Genomic DNA, 21213 nt, shown 5'->3' on the forward strand with positions numbered 1-21213 from the left:
GCAGCAGAAGAAGCCTGAGGGAGCAACATATGGAGCAGACCGGTTTTGAACACGTAAGATAAATGTTTTTTTTTTTACTTATGTTAAAAAATGTTCTGCGTTTTGCATCATTTAAATAGTTCCAGGTGTTGTACTTTTAGTCTTGCTGGGACAATATTTTGCTAGTAAGTTAAGAAAAGTATGAGGAATAAGAATATATATTGTGTTTTAGTGCAAAGGTTAATGAAGTGCACATTTAAGATATATTATTACCTACAGTATGTATTATGATTATTTGGAAATCAGAAAATTCATACCAAAGTTGAAAAGTGTATCCATGGGGGAAGTTTTCATAACAAAAACATGCAAAAAAAACTGTAACCCGAGAGATATTTTTGTAACGTTAGAGAAAATATAAATTATTTTATAATTCAGACACTATTTAGCTTAGGGATTTCAAATTTTGTCAGTTTCCTTATTGTAATGTTAATATATAAGAATATCTGGCCAAAGTTTCAAAAGTACTGAGTGAATAGTTTCAGGTTTTCAAATTTCACTCATGGTCTTACTTACTTACTTACTTACTTACTTACTTACTTACAAATGGCTTTTAAGGAACCCGAAGGTTCATTGCCGCCCTCACATAAGCCCGCCATCGGTCCCTATCCTGTGCAAGATTAATCCAGTCTCTATCATCATACCCCACCTCCCTGAAATCCATTTTAATATTATCCTCCCATCTACATCTCGGCCTCCCTGAAGGTCTTTTTCCCTCCGGTCTCCCAACTAACACTCTATATGCATTTCTGGATTCGCCCATACGTGCTACATGCCCTGCCCATCTCAAACGTCTGGATTTTAAGTTCCTAATTATGTCAGGTGAAGAATACAATGCGTGCAGTTCTGTGTTGTGTAACTTTCTCCATTCTCCTGTAACTTCATCCCGCTTAGCCCCAAATATTTTCCTAAGCACCTTATTCTCAAACACCCTTAACCTATGTTCCTCTCTCAGAGTGAGAGTCCAAGTTTCACAACCATACAGAAGAACCGGTAATATAACTGTTTTATAAATTCTAACTTTCAGATTTTTGGACAGCAGACTGGATGATAAGAGCTTCTCAACCGAATAATAACACGCTTTCCCATATTTATTCTGCGTTTAATTTCCTCCCGAGTGTCATTTATATTTGTTACTGTTGCTCCAAGATATTTGAATTTTTCCACCTCTTCGAAGGATAAATCTCCAATTTTTATATTTCCATTTCGTACAATATTCTGGTCACGAGACACAATCATATACTTTGTCTTTTCGGGATTTACTTCCAAACCGATCGCTTTACTTGCTTCAAGTAAAATTTCCGTGTTTTCCCTAATCGTTTGTGTATTTTCTCCTAACATATTCACGTCATCTGCATAGACAAGAAGTTGATGTAACCCGTTCAATTCCAAACCCTGAACTTTCCTAATGGCATATTCTAGAGCGAAGTTAAAAAGTAAAGGTGATAGTGCATCTCCCTGCTTTAGCCCGCAGTTAATTTCACTCATGGTCTACCTTAACAAATTTAACAATGAAGTTTTTAAAGTTTAGAAGTTCTTAGCCAATTTTGTTGTGTTATCTGTGTTGTATTTTGTATTTGTTTTTGTTTAAATTGTGTTTATTCCCTTTCGTATTGTATCAACATCACCACCGGGTATCTGCCCATTCTTAATGCAATAAATATTTCAGCCATCCATCCATCCATCCATCCATCCATCCATCCATTAATCCATCCATCCATCCATCCATCCATCCATCCATTCATTCATCCATCCATCCATCCATCCATCCATCCATCCATCCATCCATCCATCCATCCATCCATCCATCCATCCATCCATCCATCCATATAGGCTATTGTAACAGCTAAATTTTGATGCAGGTGAGAAATGACTTGTCTTCTATCAAACACACGGCTTTCACACAAACTACGGTAGGAGAAGCTCCGCAAGAAAGAAATTCTATGACATTTTATCGCCCTAGGTCTGGATTGAACCCGCGGACCAGGTATCAAATGACAATAGTGGTGGTAACACAGACGACAGTGACAGAAAAAACGAAACTATGCAAAACGCGAGACTGATACGAAAACATAACTACGTTTAGAGGATGTCCTTTTTGGCGACATCATTTTAGCGATGAAATATCTCGGTGTGATGCAAAGTAGTGGCATCCATTAACAGCAATTTTTATTTTATCGTTCTGTTCTCGAAGACGATCTCGCACTCTGATTGGTGGGCGGAGAGACGGACCGCCTCGCTGTGTGTTCTAGAATAATGAAATGTGACGATCTCATATCGAGATCGATGGAGAACAAATCTCCTGGGAAAACAAAGAATTCGCCTGAGTGTTGAAATATGAAACTAAGATGGATGGACCCTGTCAATAAGAGACCCAGCCTAACCTAGTTCTTGATCGAGTGCTTGCTTGTGTCATAAGATCTATGGCAGAATGTTTCTCCGTCTGCAGACACCCTTTTCTCTCTCTCTCTCTTTTCCGTCAGTCCTTCCGTCCTTCCTTCTGTCTCTTATGGTCAACTACTGTATCATCGCTCATCGTTTATTTACTCTCAGCTGCTGAAAATGGGGCTGTCGTCTGCAAGAACCCACCCTCTTCAAACCAACCCCCCAGTTTTGACCACCCCCTCCTAATACACAGCAGCTACAGTTCCGGTCACTACCAAAGATTGAACTTTTCTTTTTTTCCTCTCCCCTCTTTTGTCCTTTTTTTTTACCAACCTTCAGCCTATTTTTCTCTGTCTTCTTCATTCTTCTGTATATAAGGCACAGTTGCAGAGTTTCCACATCGTTTCAATTGAATTTTTTATTCTCTATCTCCTTCCCTCTTGCTTTCCTTATGGGTGAATGACTTATTTTGTCCTGAAGTAGGTTATTTCTGCGACCTATACGTTTAGTTCTCGCGGAGTGTTGCCCCTTCCTCCGTCTCCGATATCCACTTTTGCCACTCGACTGGCTGTGCACGGATGGACAGATTGATGGATGAATACATGGAAGGTTTACTTTCACTACACGCAATTGGCTAACAGATCCAATAAGAACGTAGCTGTGGGTTTGTAGCAAATGGATTGGTCATTATGTGGCGAACCTCTGGGACGAGATATCCCTTTTATTTTCTTCAGTTACTTAGAGATGAGAACTATACCGAAGCCACAGATACAAAAGGATTTAAGTATATTTCAATTCGTGCTAGAGAACTCCAACATTAGTCACATAGCCGCTAACCCTAAAAATACCACTGAGAGAAAATACATAGAGCAATCATCATTCATACGTATAGCCTATTTATTTTGTGTCTGGAAGAAGAAACGAATAAGGGGTGTTGGGCTAAACCAGTGGCTCCCAACTTTTTGAGATACGGACCCCTTGACTCATATTTCATTTTGAAGGGTCCACAAATTATTTTGTATAGTTTAGAGTGGTAATCATGTTCTGCTCATTAAATACGTGGTACAGTCATTAAGTTCTAATACTGAGCGCATAGTGGCGTTAAGGTGCACTATAGCGCATAGGTGGCGCCATGGTATGATACTTGTCAGTTAGTCTCTCGACCCAACAAGAGACAGTTGAGTGCATGCACTGTAAGCAGAACTACGGTCTTTGTTGTGACGGTGATTTGAATGCGTGCGTCGGAACTCGAGTATGTTGCAGTTTGAGCAACGGGCGAACGTCACGTTCTGTCAGAAATTAGGCGAAACTGCTATAACCGATCATAACTGGAGACGAAACATGGTGTTTCCTTTACGATCCGCAACTGAAGCAAGAATCCGCCACCTGGAAAACGCCATTATTTCCACGACAGAAAAATCAGCAACAAGACAGGTCAAAAGGCAAGGTGATGCTTTAACAGTTTTTTTTTATTCAAATGGAATTGTTCACATAGAATTCATCCCACAAGGTGCAACTGTAGACAAGATCCTCTACAAAGAGATTCTTGGCCGTTTACGCAATTCAATTCGTCGTAAGCGTCCTGAGCTTTGGCATAGGAAGAATTGGCTGTTGCTAACAACGCCCCTGCATATCGCTCCATCCTTGTCCAAGAGGAACTTGCAAGGCAACAGGTCGCTGTTTTGCCACACCCTCCGTACTCACCTGATCTCGCACCATGCGATTTTTTTCTCTTTCCCCTCATGAAATCAATCCTAGGAGGGCGTAATTTTTATGCGGCCGAAAAGGTCATGACTGCCACAAGAGAAGCCGTACGGCATATTCCTGCCAACATCTTTCAGCGGTGCTTCCAGCAGCTACACCAACGTTGGCAGACGTGCATAGCGGCCAACGGCGACTATATTGAGGGAGGATGTCGATCTGTTTAAGTGTACGCCGTATCACGCGGTATCTTCTGAGACATCCAGATTCTTGTGGGTGCCTACCCTTCAGGCGTCAGTGTCAGAACTTAATGACTGTACCACGTATTTACATAACGTAGTGAATTTTGAGCATTCTTAACAAATTAACAACGATATTTAAATTCCATTTTTAATTTTTGAATATAATCTGAAAATACATCATTAAAATATATTTGACATTAGATCATATCTTTGCTGTGAAAAATGAAACCATTTTCTTAGACTTACGCGTAAGGTTCATGTCTTTGCTAAGTCCGATCTATTCTTCGGAGCGAGAGGCACCATTCTGAAAGCCTTTGTAAAGTGGAGAGAAAAATACAAGCTGACGAGAGATCTTCAAGATGCCATCGTCACCAACATTATACAATTTTCTGTAGCGATATTTCGTCAGCATCTTTATGGCGTACATTCAATTTAAATTATACTTGGTTCTATTTTTCTTCTTATGTCTTAATCAATTTTTTCTGAAACCTGTTTATATAATTTTTCATTTTAAATATTATTGTGAGCTATTCTGTGTCGCAGGGCAAACCCAAAATATTGGGTCAGACCAATAAATTAAATTAGACTTATCATTAGGGAACGGATTTCTAGGTGCTAAAAATAGAGATTGAGGACTTTATAAAATCCAATTTAGGACTTTTAGGAGTTTATATAAAATTAACAATTAATAATTTTAATTTTAGTAAATATTCCATTTTAGGTGGAATTTGTGTACAAAGAACTGGCATAATGACATAATATATCGAAACAAGGCGTAGATAAAAAAAGAAAGAACCAAGGAGAGAAGTTGGATCCGATGCTGTGAATGGGGCCCCGGCGTAGCTCAGTGGTAAGGCACTCAGTACGTAGAAATGAAGGTCCTGGGTTCGATCCCAATATCGGAACGAATTTTTCTCCACAAATAATAACTAATAATAACAGAGAATTCTGTAGTATTAAAATAATAAAACTTAATATCATCATATAGATACGGTATAATTGCCTAACAATGCGTAACTGTTGGTTCCCGGCCGCCAAATTCACTCACTATGTGAGTGCGCTCCTATATAATGGCATAAAATGTCGAAACAAGGCGAAGGTCAAAAAGGAAAAACCAAGGAGAGAAATTCGATCCGATACTGTGGATGAGACCCCGGCGTAGCTAAGTGGTAGAACACTCTGTGCGTAGACCTGAAGGTCCTGCGTTTGATCCCAATGCCGGAGCGAATTTTTCTCCATAAATAATAACCATGTAGTATTTGTGGACATAGAAAAGGCTTTTGACAGAGTGGAATGAAATAAACTGTTGGAGATCCTAAAGAAAATTGGCGTGAATTGGAAAGAGAGAAGACTGTTCAGTATTAAAATAATCTTTATATGAAACAACGAGTGAAAGTCAAGGTAGGAGAAGAAATAAATGTCAGAAGGAAGTGAAATTGGGAGAGGAGTACATCAAGGATGTCCTTTATCACCTACCCTGGTTCAACATCTACTTGAAGGATTTAGTAAAGAACTGTTTTCAGAACATGGGAGGAGTGAGAGTAGGAGGAAGAAGAATAAAGTGCATAAGATTTTCTGATAATATGGCGTTGTTAGCAGAAGAGGAAATTATACTAAAGGATATGCTACTGGAACTAAATAACAGCTGTGAACAGTATGGAATGAAGATAAATGCAAATAAGACGAAGAGCAAAGTCATAGGAAGAAAAATACAGAAGATAAACTTGGAAATTGTAAATGAGGCAGTAGAACAAGTGGACAGCTTCAAATACTTGGGGTGTACTATAAACAGTAACATGAGCTGCTGCCAGGAAGTCAAAAGGAGGATAGCAATGGCCAAGGAAGCTTTTAATAGAAAAAGGAGCATCTTCTGCGAACCTCTGGAAAAAAACTAAGGAAGAGACTAGTGAAATGCTTTGTATGGAGTGTGGGATTGTATGGGCCAGAAACATGGACATTACGACGAAGTGAAGAGAAGCGAATAGAAGCATTTGAAATGTGGATATGGAGAAGAATGGAACGTGTGAAGTGGACAGACATAATAAGAAATGAAGCTGTGTTGGAAAGAATGGATGAAGAAAGAATGATGCTAAAACTGATCGGGAAGAGGAAAAGGAATTGGTTGGCGCACTGGCTGAGAAGAAACTGTCTACTGAAGGATGCACTGGAAGGAATGGTGAACGGGAGAAGAGTTCGGGGCAGAAGAAGATATCAGACGATAGACGACATTAAGATATATGGATCATACGAGGAAACAAAGAGAAAGACAGAAAATAGAAAAGACTGGAGGATTCTGGGTTTGTAGTGAAAGACCTGCCTTGGGCAGAACACTAAATGAAATGAATGAATAGAGAATTCTGTAGGATTAATAAAAATATAAATTAATAATATCATAGAGAACTCATTTCTGTTAAGTTCTGTGTGTCAAAAGTCTGAGACAGAATATATTCCAGCAAGCTGATAAAAATCAGAGAACGTGATACAGTCAAGCTTAGTTTGGTTCCTCAGATCCCTTTCAAATCACTTTCGGACGGCACTAATTAGTAGGATTAATAAAAATAAAAATTAATAATATCATCATACAGAACTCATTTCTGTTAAATTCTGTGTTTCAAAAGTCTGAGATAGAAAATATTCCAGCAAGCTGATAAAAATCAGAGAACGTGATAAAGTCAAGCTTAGTTTGGTTACTCAGACCCCCTTCAAATCACTTTCGGATGACACTAATTAATAGGATTAATAAAAATAAAAATTAATAATATCATCATACAGAACTCATCTCTGTTAAATTCTGTGTTTCAAAAGTCTGAGATAGAAAATATTCCAGCAAGCTGATAAAAATCAGAGAACGTGATAAAGTCAAGCTTAGTTTGGTCCCTCAGATCCCTTTCAAATCACTTTCGGACGGCACTAATTGGTAGCATTAATAAAAATAAACAATATTATCATACAGAACTCATTTCTGTTAAATTCTGTGTTTCAAAAGTCTGAGATAGAAAATACTCCAGCAAGCTGATAAAAACCAGAGAATATGATAAAGTCAAGCTTAGTTTGGTTCCTCAGACCCCTTTCAAATCACTTCCGGACGCCACTAATTAATAAACCACTCTTGTCAAGATATGAAGTGTGCACTTACGAACCTGCGGGGATGACGTGGAAGACACATGGCGCTTTCTGCATGCCTAATTCGTTACGGCCCCAGCAGAGCAATGTGCCGTAGTCCAGCTCCGTCATGGGCGTGTAGGTAGCCGTGCTACGGCCGCGGTCGGTCGTGAAGTGAGAGGCGGGGATGTCAATAACTTCGGCCGTGTTGTTGAACTTCCAGGTGAAAAGGATTCCCTCATGAGGATTCGCGTCCAGTTCGCACAGGATCTTGGCCGCCTCCTGGCGAGCCACCCCGTGCACCTTCTGCTGACCAGGCCTGCATACCGGAGCGTCTGTGTACATCATAATATCACATAAGATATTATATTCCACTGGTTATTACTTAACTAATAAATTTACGAATTTTCAAAACACACAAATCAAGCTTTCAGTTATAACTCCCTGTAAAGATAATTTGAATAATTTCGAGGGAAAATTTGTTCCGGGGCCAGGTATCGAACCCGGGACCTTTGGTTAAACGTACCAACCCTCTACCAACTGAGCTACCCGGGAACTCTATCAGACGCCGATCCAACTTTTCCCTCTATATCCACAGATCTCAAAGTGGGCTGACAACCGTCAAGCAACCAACATTGAGTTTACATTAACTCTGTGTGACTTAAATTGTGGTTTTCTGTTAACGAACAGTGACGTATATTATGCAAATCAAGCTTTCAGTTATAACTCCCTGTAAAGTTGATTTGAATAATTTCGAGGGAAAAATTGTTCCGGGGCCAGGTATAGAACCTGGGACCTTTGGTTAAGCGTATGTAATTCCGACTTGTGTGTTGCCCCACTTATTATACAGAGAGTAACGAAAATTGTGTGCAAAACTTCGGATATGGATTTCTCATATGTATAGAAGAAAAAATGGTATGAACATGGGTCCAGAAATGATTGGTTTCTTAGTAGGGATTGCAAGTGCACTTACAGGGTTGACGTGAAATAATCCTGCAGATTTTCAGAGCGAATAGTTTATGTTACTTACTTACTGCCTTTTAAGGAATCCGGAAGTTCATTGCCGCCCTCACAGAAGCCCGCCATTGGTCCCTATCCTGAGCAAGATTAATCCAATCTCTATCATCATATCCCACCTCCCTCAAATCCATTTTAATATTATCTTCCCATCTACGTCTCGGCCTCCCCAAAGATATTTTTCCTTCCGGCCTCCCAACTAACACTCTATATGCATTTCTGGATTCTCCCATACGTGCTACATGCCCTGCCCATCTCAAACGTCTGGATTTAATGTTCCTAATTATGTCAGGTGAAGAATATAATGCGTGCAGTTCTGTGTTGTGTAACTTTCTCCATTCTCCTGTAACTTCATCCCTCTTAGCCACAAATATTTTCCTAAGCACCTTATTCTCAAACACCCTTAAACTATGTTCCTCTCTCAAAGTGAGACTCCAAGTTTTACAACCATAAAGAACAACCAGTAATATAACTGTTTTATAAATTCTAACTTTCAGATTTTTTAACAGCAGACTGGATGATAAAAGCTTCTCAACCGAATAATAACAGGCATTTCCCATATTTATTCTGCGATTAATTTCCTCCCGAGTATCATTTATATTTGTTACTGTTGCTCCCAGGTATTTGAATTTTTCCACCTTTTCAAAGAATTAATTTCCAATTTTTATATTTCCATTTCGTACAATATTCTGGTCACGAGACATAATCATATACTTTGTCTTTTCGGGATTTACTTCCAAACCTATCTCTTTACTTGCTTCAAGAAAAATTCCGATATTTTCCTTAATCGTTTGTGGATTTTGTCCTAACATACTCACGTCATCCGCACAGACAAGCAGCTGATGTAACCCGTTCAATTCCAAACCCTCTCTGTTATCCTGGACTTTCCTAATGGCATACTCTAGAGCAAAGTTAAAAAGTAAAGGTGATAGTGCATCTCCTTGCTTTAGTCCAAAGTGAATTGGAAATGCATCTGACAGAAACTAGCCTATACGGACTCTGCTGTAAGTTTCACTGAGACACATTTTAATTAATCGAACTAGTTTCTTGGCAATACCAAATTCAATAATAATATTATATAAAACCTCTCTCTTAACCGAGTCATAAGCCTTTTTGAAGTCTAGATTTGTACTGCTAAAATAAATTAAAATACATGTTAATAATCTATACTAATAATAAATCTGTAGCCGAAATTGTTCTGGTAATTTTCGATTTTCCAAAAATAACTGGTCCTAACATATATAATTAACCACCCTGAAACCGAAAATCGCTTTTTTTGAAATTTTTGTTTGTATGTCTGTCTGTCTGTCTGGATGTTTGTTACCTTTTCACGCGATACTGGCTGAACCGATTTACATGAAAATTGGAATATAAATTAAGCTCGTTGTAACTTAGAATTTAGGCTATGTGGCATTCAAAACATTTTTTAAAAGGGGGGTTATAAGGGGGCTTGAATTAAATAAATCGAAATATCTCGCTTATTATTAATTTTCATGAAAAAGTTTATATAACAAAAGTTTCTTTAAAAATAATTTCCTATAAGTTTTATTCTGTGCAAACGTTTGATAGGACTGATATTTAAGGATATACAAAACTTTTCAATTAACAATACAATACATTTTCACCGCCGCCTCATATTATAGCGTTGTTGTTCCTGCAGTAACTCCTATGTGCAAAATATAAAATGTTTGAGTAGGAAGATAAAACACAGTTATTCATTCCATGGCAATGGTACGTAGGAGATCGTGAATTCTTACATTAATTTTCGAAAGAAAGAAATATAATTACATATCACTATATATGCTGTATCACTATTTAAGTTATTTGAAGGGTTCAGAACCATGGTGGGCCAAGCGCCATTTACTGAAGACGTAGAAAACAAGAGTTAAAATTAAGTTATTACCATAATTCAATGGAAACATATAGCAAGTAGTATAAAGTATATACAATAAATCTAAGTGATGTCAATCTTCATTAAACTATGGTTGCATGTAATAATAATTAAGAAACATGTTAAGGGAATTGTCATTGCACCAAATGAGTGGCCTGTGGACCAAAAAATCGCATTTAAATTATTTCAATGCAATTTAAATTAAGTAACATATTAAGTAAGTAGTACAAATGTATAATAATTTTCTCAATATATTTACTTACAAAAATATTTAGACATAATAATAATAATAATAATAATAATAATAATAATAGTAATAATAATAATAATAATAATAATAATAATAATAATAATAATAATAATAATAATAATAATGTTTTATTTTAGCTGGCAGAGTTAAGGCCATAAGGCCTTCTCTTCCACTCAACCAGCCTTAATCAATACAATACATATTTAAATTACAAATATTTACACTACACTTAAAAGGTTCTCCAGCAATATTCTTCAATTTTAACGACTAGTCGACTACATATGTATTTATTTAAATTTAGATAAACCTATAAGGTAAAGTAGTAACTTAATTTATGAGCTAATTTAATTCAATCAATTATAATTAATTTAATATTTGAGATAGCTAGCAAAATGATAAAAATTAATTTAATATAAGCTTACTAGGACTATGTTAAAGGGAGAAAAAAAATTATATATATAAATCTAAAATATATTTTATAATGAAAATATTAATGTAATTGCCATTAGAGGTTTTGTAAATCTATTCAGAGAAATTAATGATAATAATAAGAATGGACAGATGTTAGTTTCATTATAAGTAACAAATATTAATCAGCAATTAATCTGTTAAGTAAGAATTTATGTAGCCCAAACAGAAAAAAAAAACTATTATGATACACTGGTTTTGTTTTAATTTTATTCAATATTACACATAAAAATAAATGTAACTCCATATCCTTCAAGTACGTTACAGCTACACATTACTTAATTTTTTCAAATTTTTATGTGCTTTGATAGAAAAATTAGGTAGAGCAAAACATTGACCCTGTAGGAATTTAAATGTTGCAGTTCCGTAGGAGAGAATATCCGAAATTATACAAAGCGCTGAAACATTTTAATATAAAAAGGGATGCGGAAAAATCAGTGTAAGTGGAAATTTTGCAATTCTAATTCCTTGTATATTAAACAAAACCGAAAACCTCACTTCCCCTTGGTAAACTGTGGTCAGGGGGGGTTTGTACAGTACATGGAAACACGGTTGCAGTGAAGTGCACAAATCAAATTTCGATTTCTTTCCAGCACAATCGAATAGAGAGGAGCATCCGGGTCGGAAATTTCCCTGCGGAGTGTACAGGTGGGGGGCGTGCGTGTAGCCTATATACCTGGCGCAAGGTAAGAGCAAACTGCTCATGTGGTATGTTTAATGCATGATGCGACGATATGTTACACCAGACGTAATGAAAACACAGACTTGCGGTCATCCGTCTCGCGGCTACAACACACCTGCTTAACTATTAACTCGTAGTTAAAGGAATAATCAACGCACTGCAACAGCTTTCGTCCTTATTACTGGAATTTATTGCCTCGGTTGTTGCATCTCTGCAAAACGCTTAAAATTAGTTTATAAATCCGGCTAAAGAAAATTAAAGTTATTATTAAATTTATTAATGAAAATCGAACATTAAGGTTTAATATTTAAAATTTACATCTTGATTACACAATCTTTAACACTGTATCACTTCGGAATGTGTATGATAAGAACTTTCTTGTGTTAAATTTTTAACGTACCTTGTTAACATGTTTCGACCTATTTTCTGTCATCTTCAGAACTGGTCGTTGTTGGTCTTGGCGCCTCTTGCTTCCTGTGTGGGTGCGTTCGTTGTGTAGAGTCAAAGAGTGTATGTGTTTTGAAATTGAGTTGTGTGTTGAGAATATCGTTGGGGTGTGTTTTCGTCTGTCTGTATATTTCATATTGTTCTAGTGTGCTGAGTTCTGGCTTTTTGGTTGGATGTGCAGTATTTTACATGTCTGTGTTGATGTCTCTGTAGGCATTGGTGATGTGTTCTGCATATGTGGAGGTATTTTGTAATTTTGTAATGGATGTGATGTTTTCTTTGTAACGTGTTTGAAATGATCTGCCTGTCTGTCCTACGTAGAAGTTGTTGCAGATGTTACATTTGAGTTTGTATACGCCTGTGTAGTTGTATTTGTTTGTTTGTGTTGTTTGTGTGTTCAGATGTTTTTGTAGAGTGTTATTTGTTCTGTATGCGATGTTGTAGTTTAATTTCTTGAATGAGGTTGCAATTTTATGTGTGTTTTTGTTTTCGTATGTTAGTGTGATGTATTTTTTTGTGTTCTTGTGTTTGTGTTGTATTCTTCTGTTTTTTTGTGGTTTTGTTTTGTCTTAAGTATTATGTTGTCTATTATGTTAGAGTTGTATCCGTTTTCTTGTGCTATGTATTTGATTGTGTTTAGTTCTTCGTTGTAATCCTGTTGGTTCATTTGTATGTTGAGTAGTCTGTGTACCATTCTTCGGAATGCAGCTTGTTTGTGTTGTGTGGGGTAGTTGGATGCGTTGTTGTTGTGGGTTTTCTGTATGCTTTGAATGTGTGTTTGGTGTCTATTTTTTTATTGTGATGTCTTTTTTCTCCTAAAATATTAAGTGTCAATATTACAGATAAATTCTGTAGGCGACCCTTATATTAATCAAACTATGAACCTTCAAGCCGAAATTACTGACAGCCTTCGCCACTTATCAATTAATGTCAACGATACTGGAACCATTAATCCACGTAATATCCGTAAACAACTTCGTGTCACTTCTTATAATGAGTGGAACGCATTACCTGGGAAAGGTAAAGGAATTACATTCTACTCTCACTGGAAAAAAGGTAACACCTGGATTAGCAACAAGAAAGGCCTATCTTGTGGCCAATGGACCGAGGCCATTAAAAGAGCACCAATGTTATCGTAGTTAGATCTCTCCCCGGTAATACCCATTGCAGGAGCTGCAATGAGCATGAAACGTTACCTCACGTGCTAGGTTTCTACCTCAGGGCGAATTACTGCGAATTGACAGACATACCACAGTCCGCTCAATAATTGCTAACAGATTAAGGGAACATGGTGAATACGAAGTATATGAGGAAGTTCAATGTCTTTCTACGGAAGGATCTGCACGGCTTGCTGACATCATAATAATTGACCGAGATAAAAAAAAAACTGGTCTGATTCTTGACCCCACTGTAAGGTTCGAAATTAATGAAGATCAACCAAAGCAGGTACATGAAGAGAAACGCGCTATTTTCCTTCCATGCTGTGATGATCTCAGTCATAAATATAATATTCAAGATTGGAATGTCATTGGACTTATGTTTGGTGCGCGAGGAACAATTCCCAAATTTACATTGGAGATCCTCAGAAAATTAAAGGTTCCTGATGAGTAGGGCTAGGATTTTGATGACCTATAAATCATGAAAAATGTCCTAAAACAATGCATTTATGAACTAAAAATCTTTCAAAAATGCCCTTAAAATGCCCTAAAAATTGATCTTAAATAATTGGCTTAGTAGGAATATTAATATCTAGAATAGTAATTAAATTAAATTCTAGTACCAACATTCAAGTTTATTTAATTTTACATAATTTTTCTAAGTAGTACATTTCAATTAATTATTTCACCTGGTGTAGTTCCATGTATTCTACCACAAGGCCACTCTTATCCGGAACTAGCGGGTATAGAGGAGTCTATATTGAAAGGGTGGTTGGACTGATCCATTACATGACGGTGTACTACGTTAAAATGACAATATTTGTGTATAAAAACGATTAAAATTATATACAAAATAATGAGTATTAATTAAGAAAAATATTATTTTACATTAATAATGGGAATTTATGGCCAAAATCAAATGAAAATACCCCAAAAATTACCGAATAAAACAAAAAAATGCTCTTATGAGTTGTAATAGGTAAGAAATGCAAAAAATGCCCTAACAAATATTTTTTAAAACATTCAGTTTATCGCATAACATATAAATACTAAAGCAGTAATATATTATTTCAATGTACCGAAGTACATATTTTCATGCAGATATGCGTAAATCACGAAGTGATTTAAGACGGCGCTTATTCCGTCGGATCCCGGCCAACTAGTCACTCATAACGAGTGCACCTCAGCACATGTGTGGACTTCGGTCCTATGTTCATAGACATCTATGACGTAGTGCAGAGGGCGGCCACTAGAGGGAACCCAAGAGTTGGAACTCAATCAGAGACGATTCTGTTCGGCGCCGGGGTTGTATCCGGTGTGGCTTAGTGGATAAAGCATCAGCACGTAGAGCTGAAAACCCGGGTTCAAGTCCCGGAACCGGGGAGAATTTTTCTTCGTTCCATTACTCTTTCATCATAAAGCAGTAATGTTTCTGGCTTACTAGAAAAAAGATGCAATTTCATCAAAATCCTAGCCCTACTGATAAGACTCTTCAGACAGTTGCATCAACCATTTTAAAATCTTCATTGAACATTATCAATCACCATCTCTATTCATCTTTATAATATTCAATGTATATTATTTATTTTCAATAAATGTTTATCGTTTTGATAGCCACCACATCTTGTCGCAGAATATTCTTTTTTAAAATTTCATTACGTATTTTTTTAACATTAATTTACATTTTCTTTTTTGTTCATTTGAATTGATAAGGATGCCGATATTTTAAATCCAATATTTGGACGGCTATCATTTCGATGATATTCTCTCTTAATATATCTATAATATTAAGATTTAAGACTTTCTGTCTCGGTAGCTAAGTCGACAGGGCACACGCTTGCAAGATCGCGGACACCAGTATGGTGAAGTTGTATTTGTATCACAAAACATTTTCAAGATCTGGAGCCCTCGTCTTCGTTGATTAAACACTAAACAACCACACTAGGCGGAACTCTTTCGTTATCCGTCAATGCAACGCAGAGGCACAGGCTGAGACAACACAGAACAAACCCAAGACATAGTTCAGAAATCCAAATTACCATAAGTAGACACCGGAAAAAAAGTAATTCGGATGTGAAGGTAACTACAACGCGAGTAGTTTGTCTCGTCAGAGGGTTGTTGTTTACGTTAGCACAGTAGGCATACTAGAGGCGCGTCCAGGTAAGAACTGTTTTCGAATCGATGATTCAGAAGGTGCCTGATATTTTGTGTACTTTTCTATAAACCCTTTAAGGGGAGATGATGATATTTTTTAAAACTTTTTTCCTATTTGGTGTAAATTATTAATTTTTTGTATGTAGAGAGCTCATAGCTGTAGCAAATCAACTAAATAAAAATATTTTGAAAAAAAAAAAAAGAATTATTTGGGGGCCCAAATTTGAAGAAAAAAATATATATATATCCAATGCAGGATTGTACTAAAACCGATATATCTAAACTGTTTTAAAGATAGATTCAAACAGTTTTTGCAATGTATTTGAAAAAGTATGTCCTGCAAACTGTCTGTAACAGAATTTTGATATTAGTCCCTACGTTTGTAAAATAAAGAATTAAAATTTAGTAACAATTTTCTGATTCCCTTTCTTGCAAACAAACGGACGTATTTTTAAAATGAAATCAATTAACAAAATTATGTTACAGAGAAAAGTTTCATAATAGTCTAACGAATGTGTGTTCTAAATTTCTTGCATGTAGGCCTATCTTTAATAGTTCAGAAATTATATCCATTTTGTCTGGCAATATAGCAAAAAAAAAAAAAAAAAAATGAAGTTACTGGAAACCGATAAAAGTGGGCGAGTGATTTAAAAATCCATAGCGCAGGAAGTTTAAAAATGACGTTTCAACATCCGATAAGGGCACAAATACCCACAAAATGTTATTCTATGCATTCCACACATATCAAAGGGTATTTTAAAGAAAAAAAAAATTGAACATTTAATTTACCGGAAACAATAATAAAAGTGGGCGAGTGATTTAAAAATCCATAATGCAGGAAGTTTAAAAATGGCGATCCACACATATCACAGAGTATTTCAAAGAATTTTTTTTTTAATTTAGTCATTTTTCATCAAAAATACCATCATCTCCCCTTAAAGTGAGGACTGTCCAGCGTTTTGAATGGAATATTGCAACTTATCATCATTCGACACAAATCCTGGCAAAAGTCATATTTCATATTTGAGGCGGAATTTGAACTTGAACCCTTATTTTCTTCTAACATAGAGCAACATTTTTCATGTGTTTCTGTGTATTACATTGATGTTCTATCGATTATTTTGTTATCTTTTTTAATGCATACAAATAACCGACACTTAATTGTTTCAGCAGTATCACTACTAAAAATGTGGACACCATATTCTTTTATTAAAGAATACACCCTATGTTTTTTTAACATCTGTCTTCGGCATTATGATCGCTTCACCGAACACAAATGAATGATATGTTTAAGTATCTCAATGTTCTCTGTTCACGTACGGACGAGGACTGACTGAGAACTCAGAGTGGCAGTTGTTTTCGGTGTTCGCGTGGTGCTCTCTGCGAAAATTTATTTGTAATTAGCAATACTGTAAGTATTAAGTATTCAAACATTATTTTTCTGTGATTATAATTTTTTAAAAACAAATAAAAGAAAATTATTAACCCTAAAAAGATTTCCATTTTAACGGCGATATATTACACAGTCTTACTAATAATAAAAGCTCTTATACGAACGTTTAACTGTCTTATACTTACACAATGAATTGCTCGTTTATAAGTCGTGTGTAAATTTCTTACTAATAATCACTACATACGTCGTGTATAACAGTACAACTGTTATAGAGCTACGTCATAGTTTCGTTATTACTTCATTACTAAAGATAATAGAAAATCTGAGGTTCTCTATTGCAATCGATAGTGCGTTCTAGTGTGCAGCGCTAAGTATCGATAGTACAATTGGGCATGATCGATTACCACGCTATATTTTCGTCAAAGGGTACAGCTACAGCAGTATAATAATTCTAGTTATTCTGTGCTCTCTGATTTGTTCTTCCACGATTACACGGCAACCATCATCATAAAATGACAGTCGATACCAACAGCTGTTAGAAGGGCGACCATTTTTTCTCTATATACAACGCTTAAACAAGGGCTTTCGTGTATGTAACTACTGCAAAGTATTTCCATGTATAGTTACATGCTGTTTATACCTGTATCGCTTATACATGGTTTATTAGTAATGTCTTCTGTCCCAAATCTGCATAAGTTTCGTATAAAAACTATACACAGTTTATTAATAAGACCGATAATAGACTTGGTAAGGAACGAAGGGAATTATCGATTAAGGGACAGATTTCTATAAATTGACTAAAGTACCACCATAAACATAAAGTGAAATACTATTTTTCATGCCTTAATAAATATATTTAAATACAAAAATAGATTATAGGCTTATTTTTAACTTTCACTTAACGATTCCTGTGTTATTCTATTTGCATTTTTACTTTATTTTTTACTGTTAATGCATGGAATAGATCTAAAAAAAACTTCTCTGCAGTTTAAGGAATGTTTCAGAAACGTTTTCTACAAAGTTTAATCAACACAATGTTCACATTCCTCATTGTTTATTACAACACTTTTTAAAATGCAGCCACAAAAATTCAGTGTGCGTTAACATGAAAACTGTTTGAGAACCACAAGGCTAGAACTATTCGCGTCGAATGTGGTAAACATCAATGAAAGCTCTGCGCTAATATGAAAGTTCATTCAAAGTGTGGAAACCATATTTAACCTACTTTGCATATGTAACTCAAAAAGATATTAGTCCATTATCTGCATAATGAACCATCAGCCGCATCAACTCCATTACGCGAACCTAGTTATTTCAACTATGCATCAACTTGCTTTAAACATGCAACAGCGCATTGTAGCATTAGAGGTGTACATAAATGTGTAATGCTTTATGCATAGTCCTGTATTCTGCTGAAAACAATTTCCATTTCAGAGAAGCATGGAGTAATGAAGGAGTAAAGATAATCTGAATAATTATATCAGAGCGTTTTTCTCCTGTCTTAGTACTGTAATAATTTTCGTCAATTCTGAACCCACTTTTTTTGTATTACACTTATATTTCGACGTTTAAATTTTATTCATAGGCCAATTCGTGATGAAATGCATGCAGATTGGTACTGATGCTTTGTCCTAACAATTCTAAACAGACAATGGAACATCTATAGGAATCTCTTTGCTGCAAAGGCTCATTTTAAGCATGATTACTCTAGTCTCTGTATCACTCACTAACTCATTTACTCACTCACTCACATACCCAATCATTCACTCACTCACATATCACTCCCACACACTCACAATCTCAAATTAACTCAATTCACTCACTCACTCACTCACTCTTACTATTTTCCATATAGTATATTCTATTAATCATTATTCTTTCAAAATATCGTTCTTAAATTTTAACTCTATCCTATTTAAAATCACTTACTAAATATTGGCATAAGTATCAAGTTCATTTTTGTTTGATCTTTCATTCTTTAATGTGGTAGCTGTTAGGTTACGTCCATTTTGGGGTTTACTCCATCAAAATTTTCTTAAGTTCCTTCAACGAAACGGTGAAAAACGGAGTGAAACTAGTAGCTAACAAGCTTTCAGCTCACACTTGTCCCCTTAATAGATTCTACTTTAATGCACGATAATAATAATAATAATAATAATAATAATAATAATAATAATAATAATAATAATAAATTCCGCATATAGTTTAAGAGAAAAACAGAAATTCAAAATTTCTTTCACTATTCTCCAGATGCATTAAAAATGCCAACATGCTTGGCTGCGAATTCGAACCTTTCAATGTATGGACTTAGTTTGCTCTTGGCAAAGACTTATCATTTATGTATTCATTTAAAAATTATACTTAATTTTCATTGTATTATCTCTTGTATTTTCATAGTATAATATACCATAGATTAGAGAAAAATTATTCGTTGAAGATGGTTTTATTTTTATTTTATGCATCAATTAATTAACATTACAATTTTAATTTACTTATTTTAAATATTGTATTATTAATATTGTAAATTTTTAATTTCATTCAAATTTTAATTAATAGAATTAAAATTCTATATATTCTGTATTATTATTTTATCACTTGTGCTGGGCTATTATTGGCCTATGGCTGTTGACCAGCACATTAATATAAATAAATAAATAAATAAATAAATAAATAAATAAATAAATAAATAAGTATAATAATAATAATAATAATAATAATAATAATAATAATTGACTGTTACTCCAGATAACATATAACAGATTGATCAGCCTTATGGGCTTTGAAGGCAACCATTTTTATCAATTTCACTATGCTGCCATCTAGCGATTGCATAAGAAGTCACGTTATAACTCTCATTTGAATTGCACCGAGCAACTGTACTTCCATCTAGCGGTGGTTACCAGTCGACTGTGGCGATCCTGATAGTTTTTCTCTTCCAAATTTTATCGTTTTTAATATGGGGATGGCCAATCTGTTATATATGTGATCAGGACTGTTACTCATTCCGCTCATTAGACATACATAGATCTTACAGCATATAGGCCCTAGCATTTATTTATCCTAATATTGTTAGGCCTACCCCAATTCAAGTATAGACGCAATCTTAGAGATTTGCTCAAATCTGCCATTTTTTCTGTCTTTCTTTCTCTTCCAAAACTCCATTACTTTATGTGTATTTATTTTTATTACTTTTTTTCTTTCTCTTTCTTCTGATAACATAATTTTCTTTGTATTATTTTATTTATTTGCAATTTATTTCAAGATAATATTTTAAATGTCTGTAGTGTTTATTTATATTATTACTTTTTTCTCTCTATCTTCCAATCTCTTCACCTTCTTTACATTTTCTTCATTTATTCTGTTATATCTCTATTTCTATCACATTCCTCTTGCTACTCTATTAATTTATTATTTAATTATTTTTGTTGTTTCTTCTTTTCTCTCTCTTTTACAATAATTTCATTTTCTTAGTATTTTATTTCTTCATTTACTTCTATTATTCCTTCCTTTTTCTTTCTCTGTTTTACAATGGCTTAGATTTCTGCACTCTTTTTTCTGTTATTCCCTTCTTTCCTTTCCTTCCAATCTATTTAGTGTATGTATTACTCATTTCTGTGTTGTTATTTCTTTCTTCTTCATTCTCTCTTTCTTTTAATATTTTCAATTTCTTTACTATTTCTTTTGCTTCTTTTTTTCTCTAAATTTACATTTTCGCTTGTGTATTTTCTCTCTTTTCATCCTTTCTTTCTTCGTCATTTATTTACCTCACTCTATGCGTTGCTTGTTCCCTACCGCAAAGCAACAGCTTTGGCACATCGGCGGGGGCGTCTCCCGGCATCCCGTCAACATGGTCGCCGCTCTGTGCTTTTGGTTGTCCCTGTACTGCAAGAGGTCTGCCGTGTTTGTTGTTGCCAGTTAGTGGGCAATAAATTAGGGACAAACATCCCCACGTGTCAGAGTGCGCCTATAAGCAGTCGCTGCGGTGTTAAACTGCACTGCACCGCTCGTCAGACTGAAGGACACCCTGAGTTATGGGGGTGCACCGCCCCGCACAAATTCAAAACCAGAAAAAGTCGCCACACGTTTGCATCGTCTTCTCGGTTCGAGTGAGGACACAGCTTGTCGTGAGAGAATTGAAAGTTATGCGATAGCTGCCACTTAAACATTGCCTGCAACTTCCATGCTCTGAGCGTCTCGAGGAGAGAGACCACGCAGCTCAGCTTGGCTCAGTTTAAGGTACTTATATCGAGTCTTTTACTTAAATTTGTTTGAAGGTCCAATGACTTAT

General features: G+C 35.5%; 1 protein-coding gene across 1 annotated transcript in view; it reads right to left on the minus strand.

Moving 5' to 3' along the window:
• LOC138700577 (protein sidekick-1-like) overlaps nucleotides 1-21213 on the minus strand; it is a 309648-nt gene that overhangs the window by 47342 nt on the left and 241093 nt on the right. The window contains exon 5 of the mRNA XM_069827159.1: nucleotides 7505-7801. Coding sequence (XP_069683260.1) covers nucleotides 7505-7801 — 297 coding nt within the window. The remainder of the gene's footprint in view (nucleotides 1-7504; nucleotides 7802-21213) is intronic.

The sequence above is a fragment of the Periplaneta americana genome, chromosome 5 (genome assembly GCF_040183065.1).
Source record: "Periplaneta americana isolate PAMFEO1 chromosome 5, P.americana_PAMFEO1_priV1, whole genome shotgun sequence".
NCBI classification, from domain to species: Eukaryota; Metazoa; Arthropoda; class Insecta; order Blattodea; family Blattidae; genus Periplaneta; species Periplaneta americana.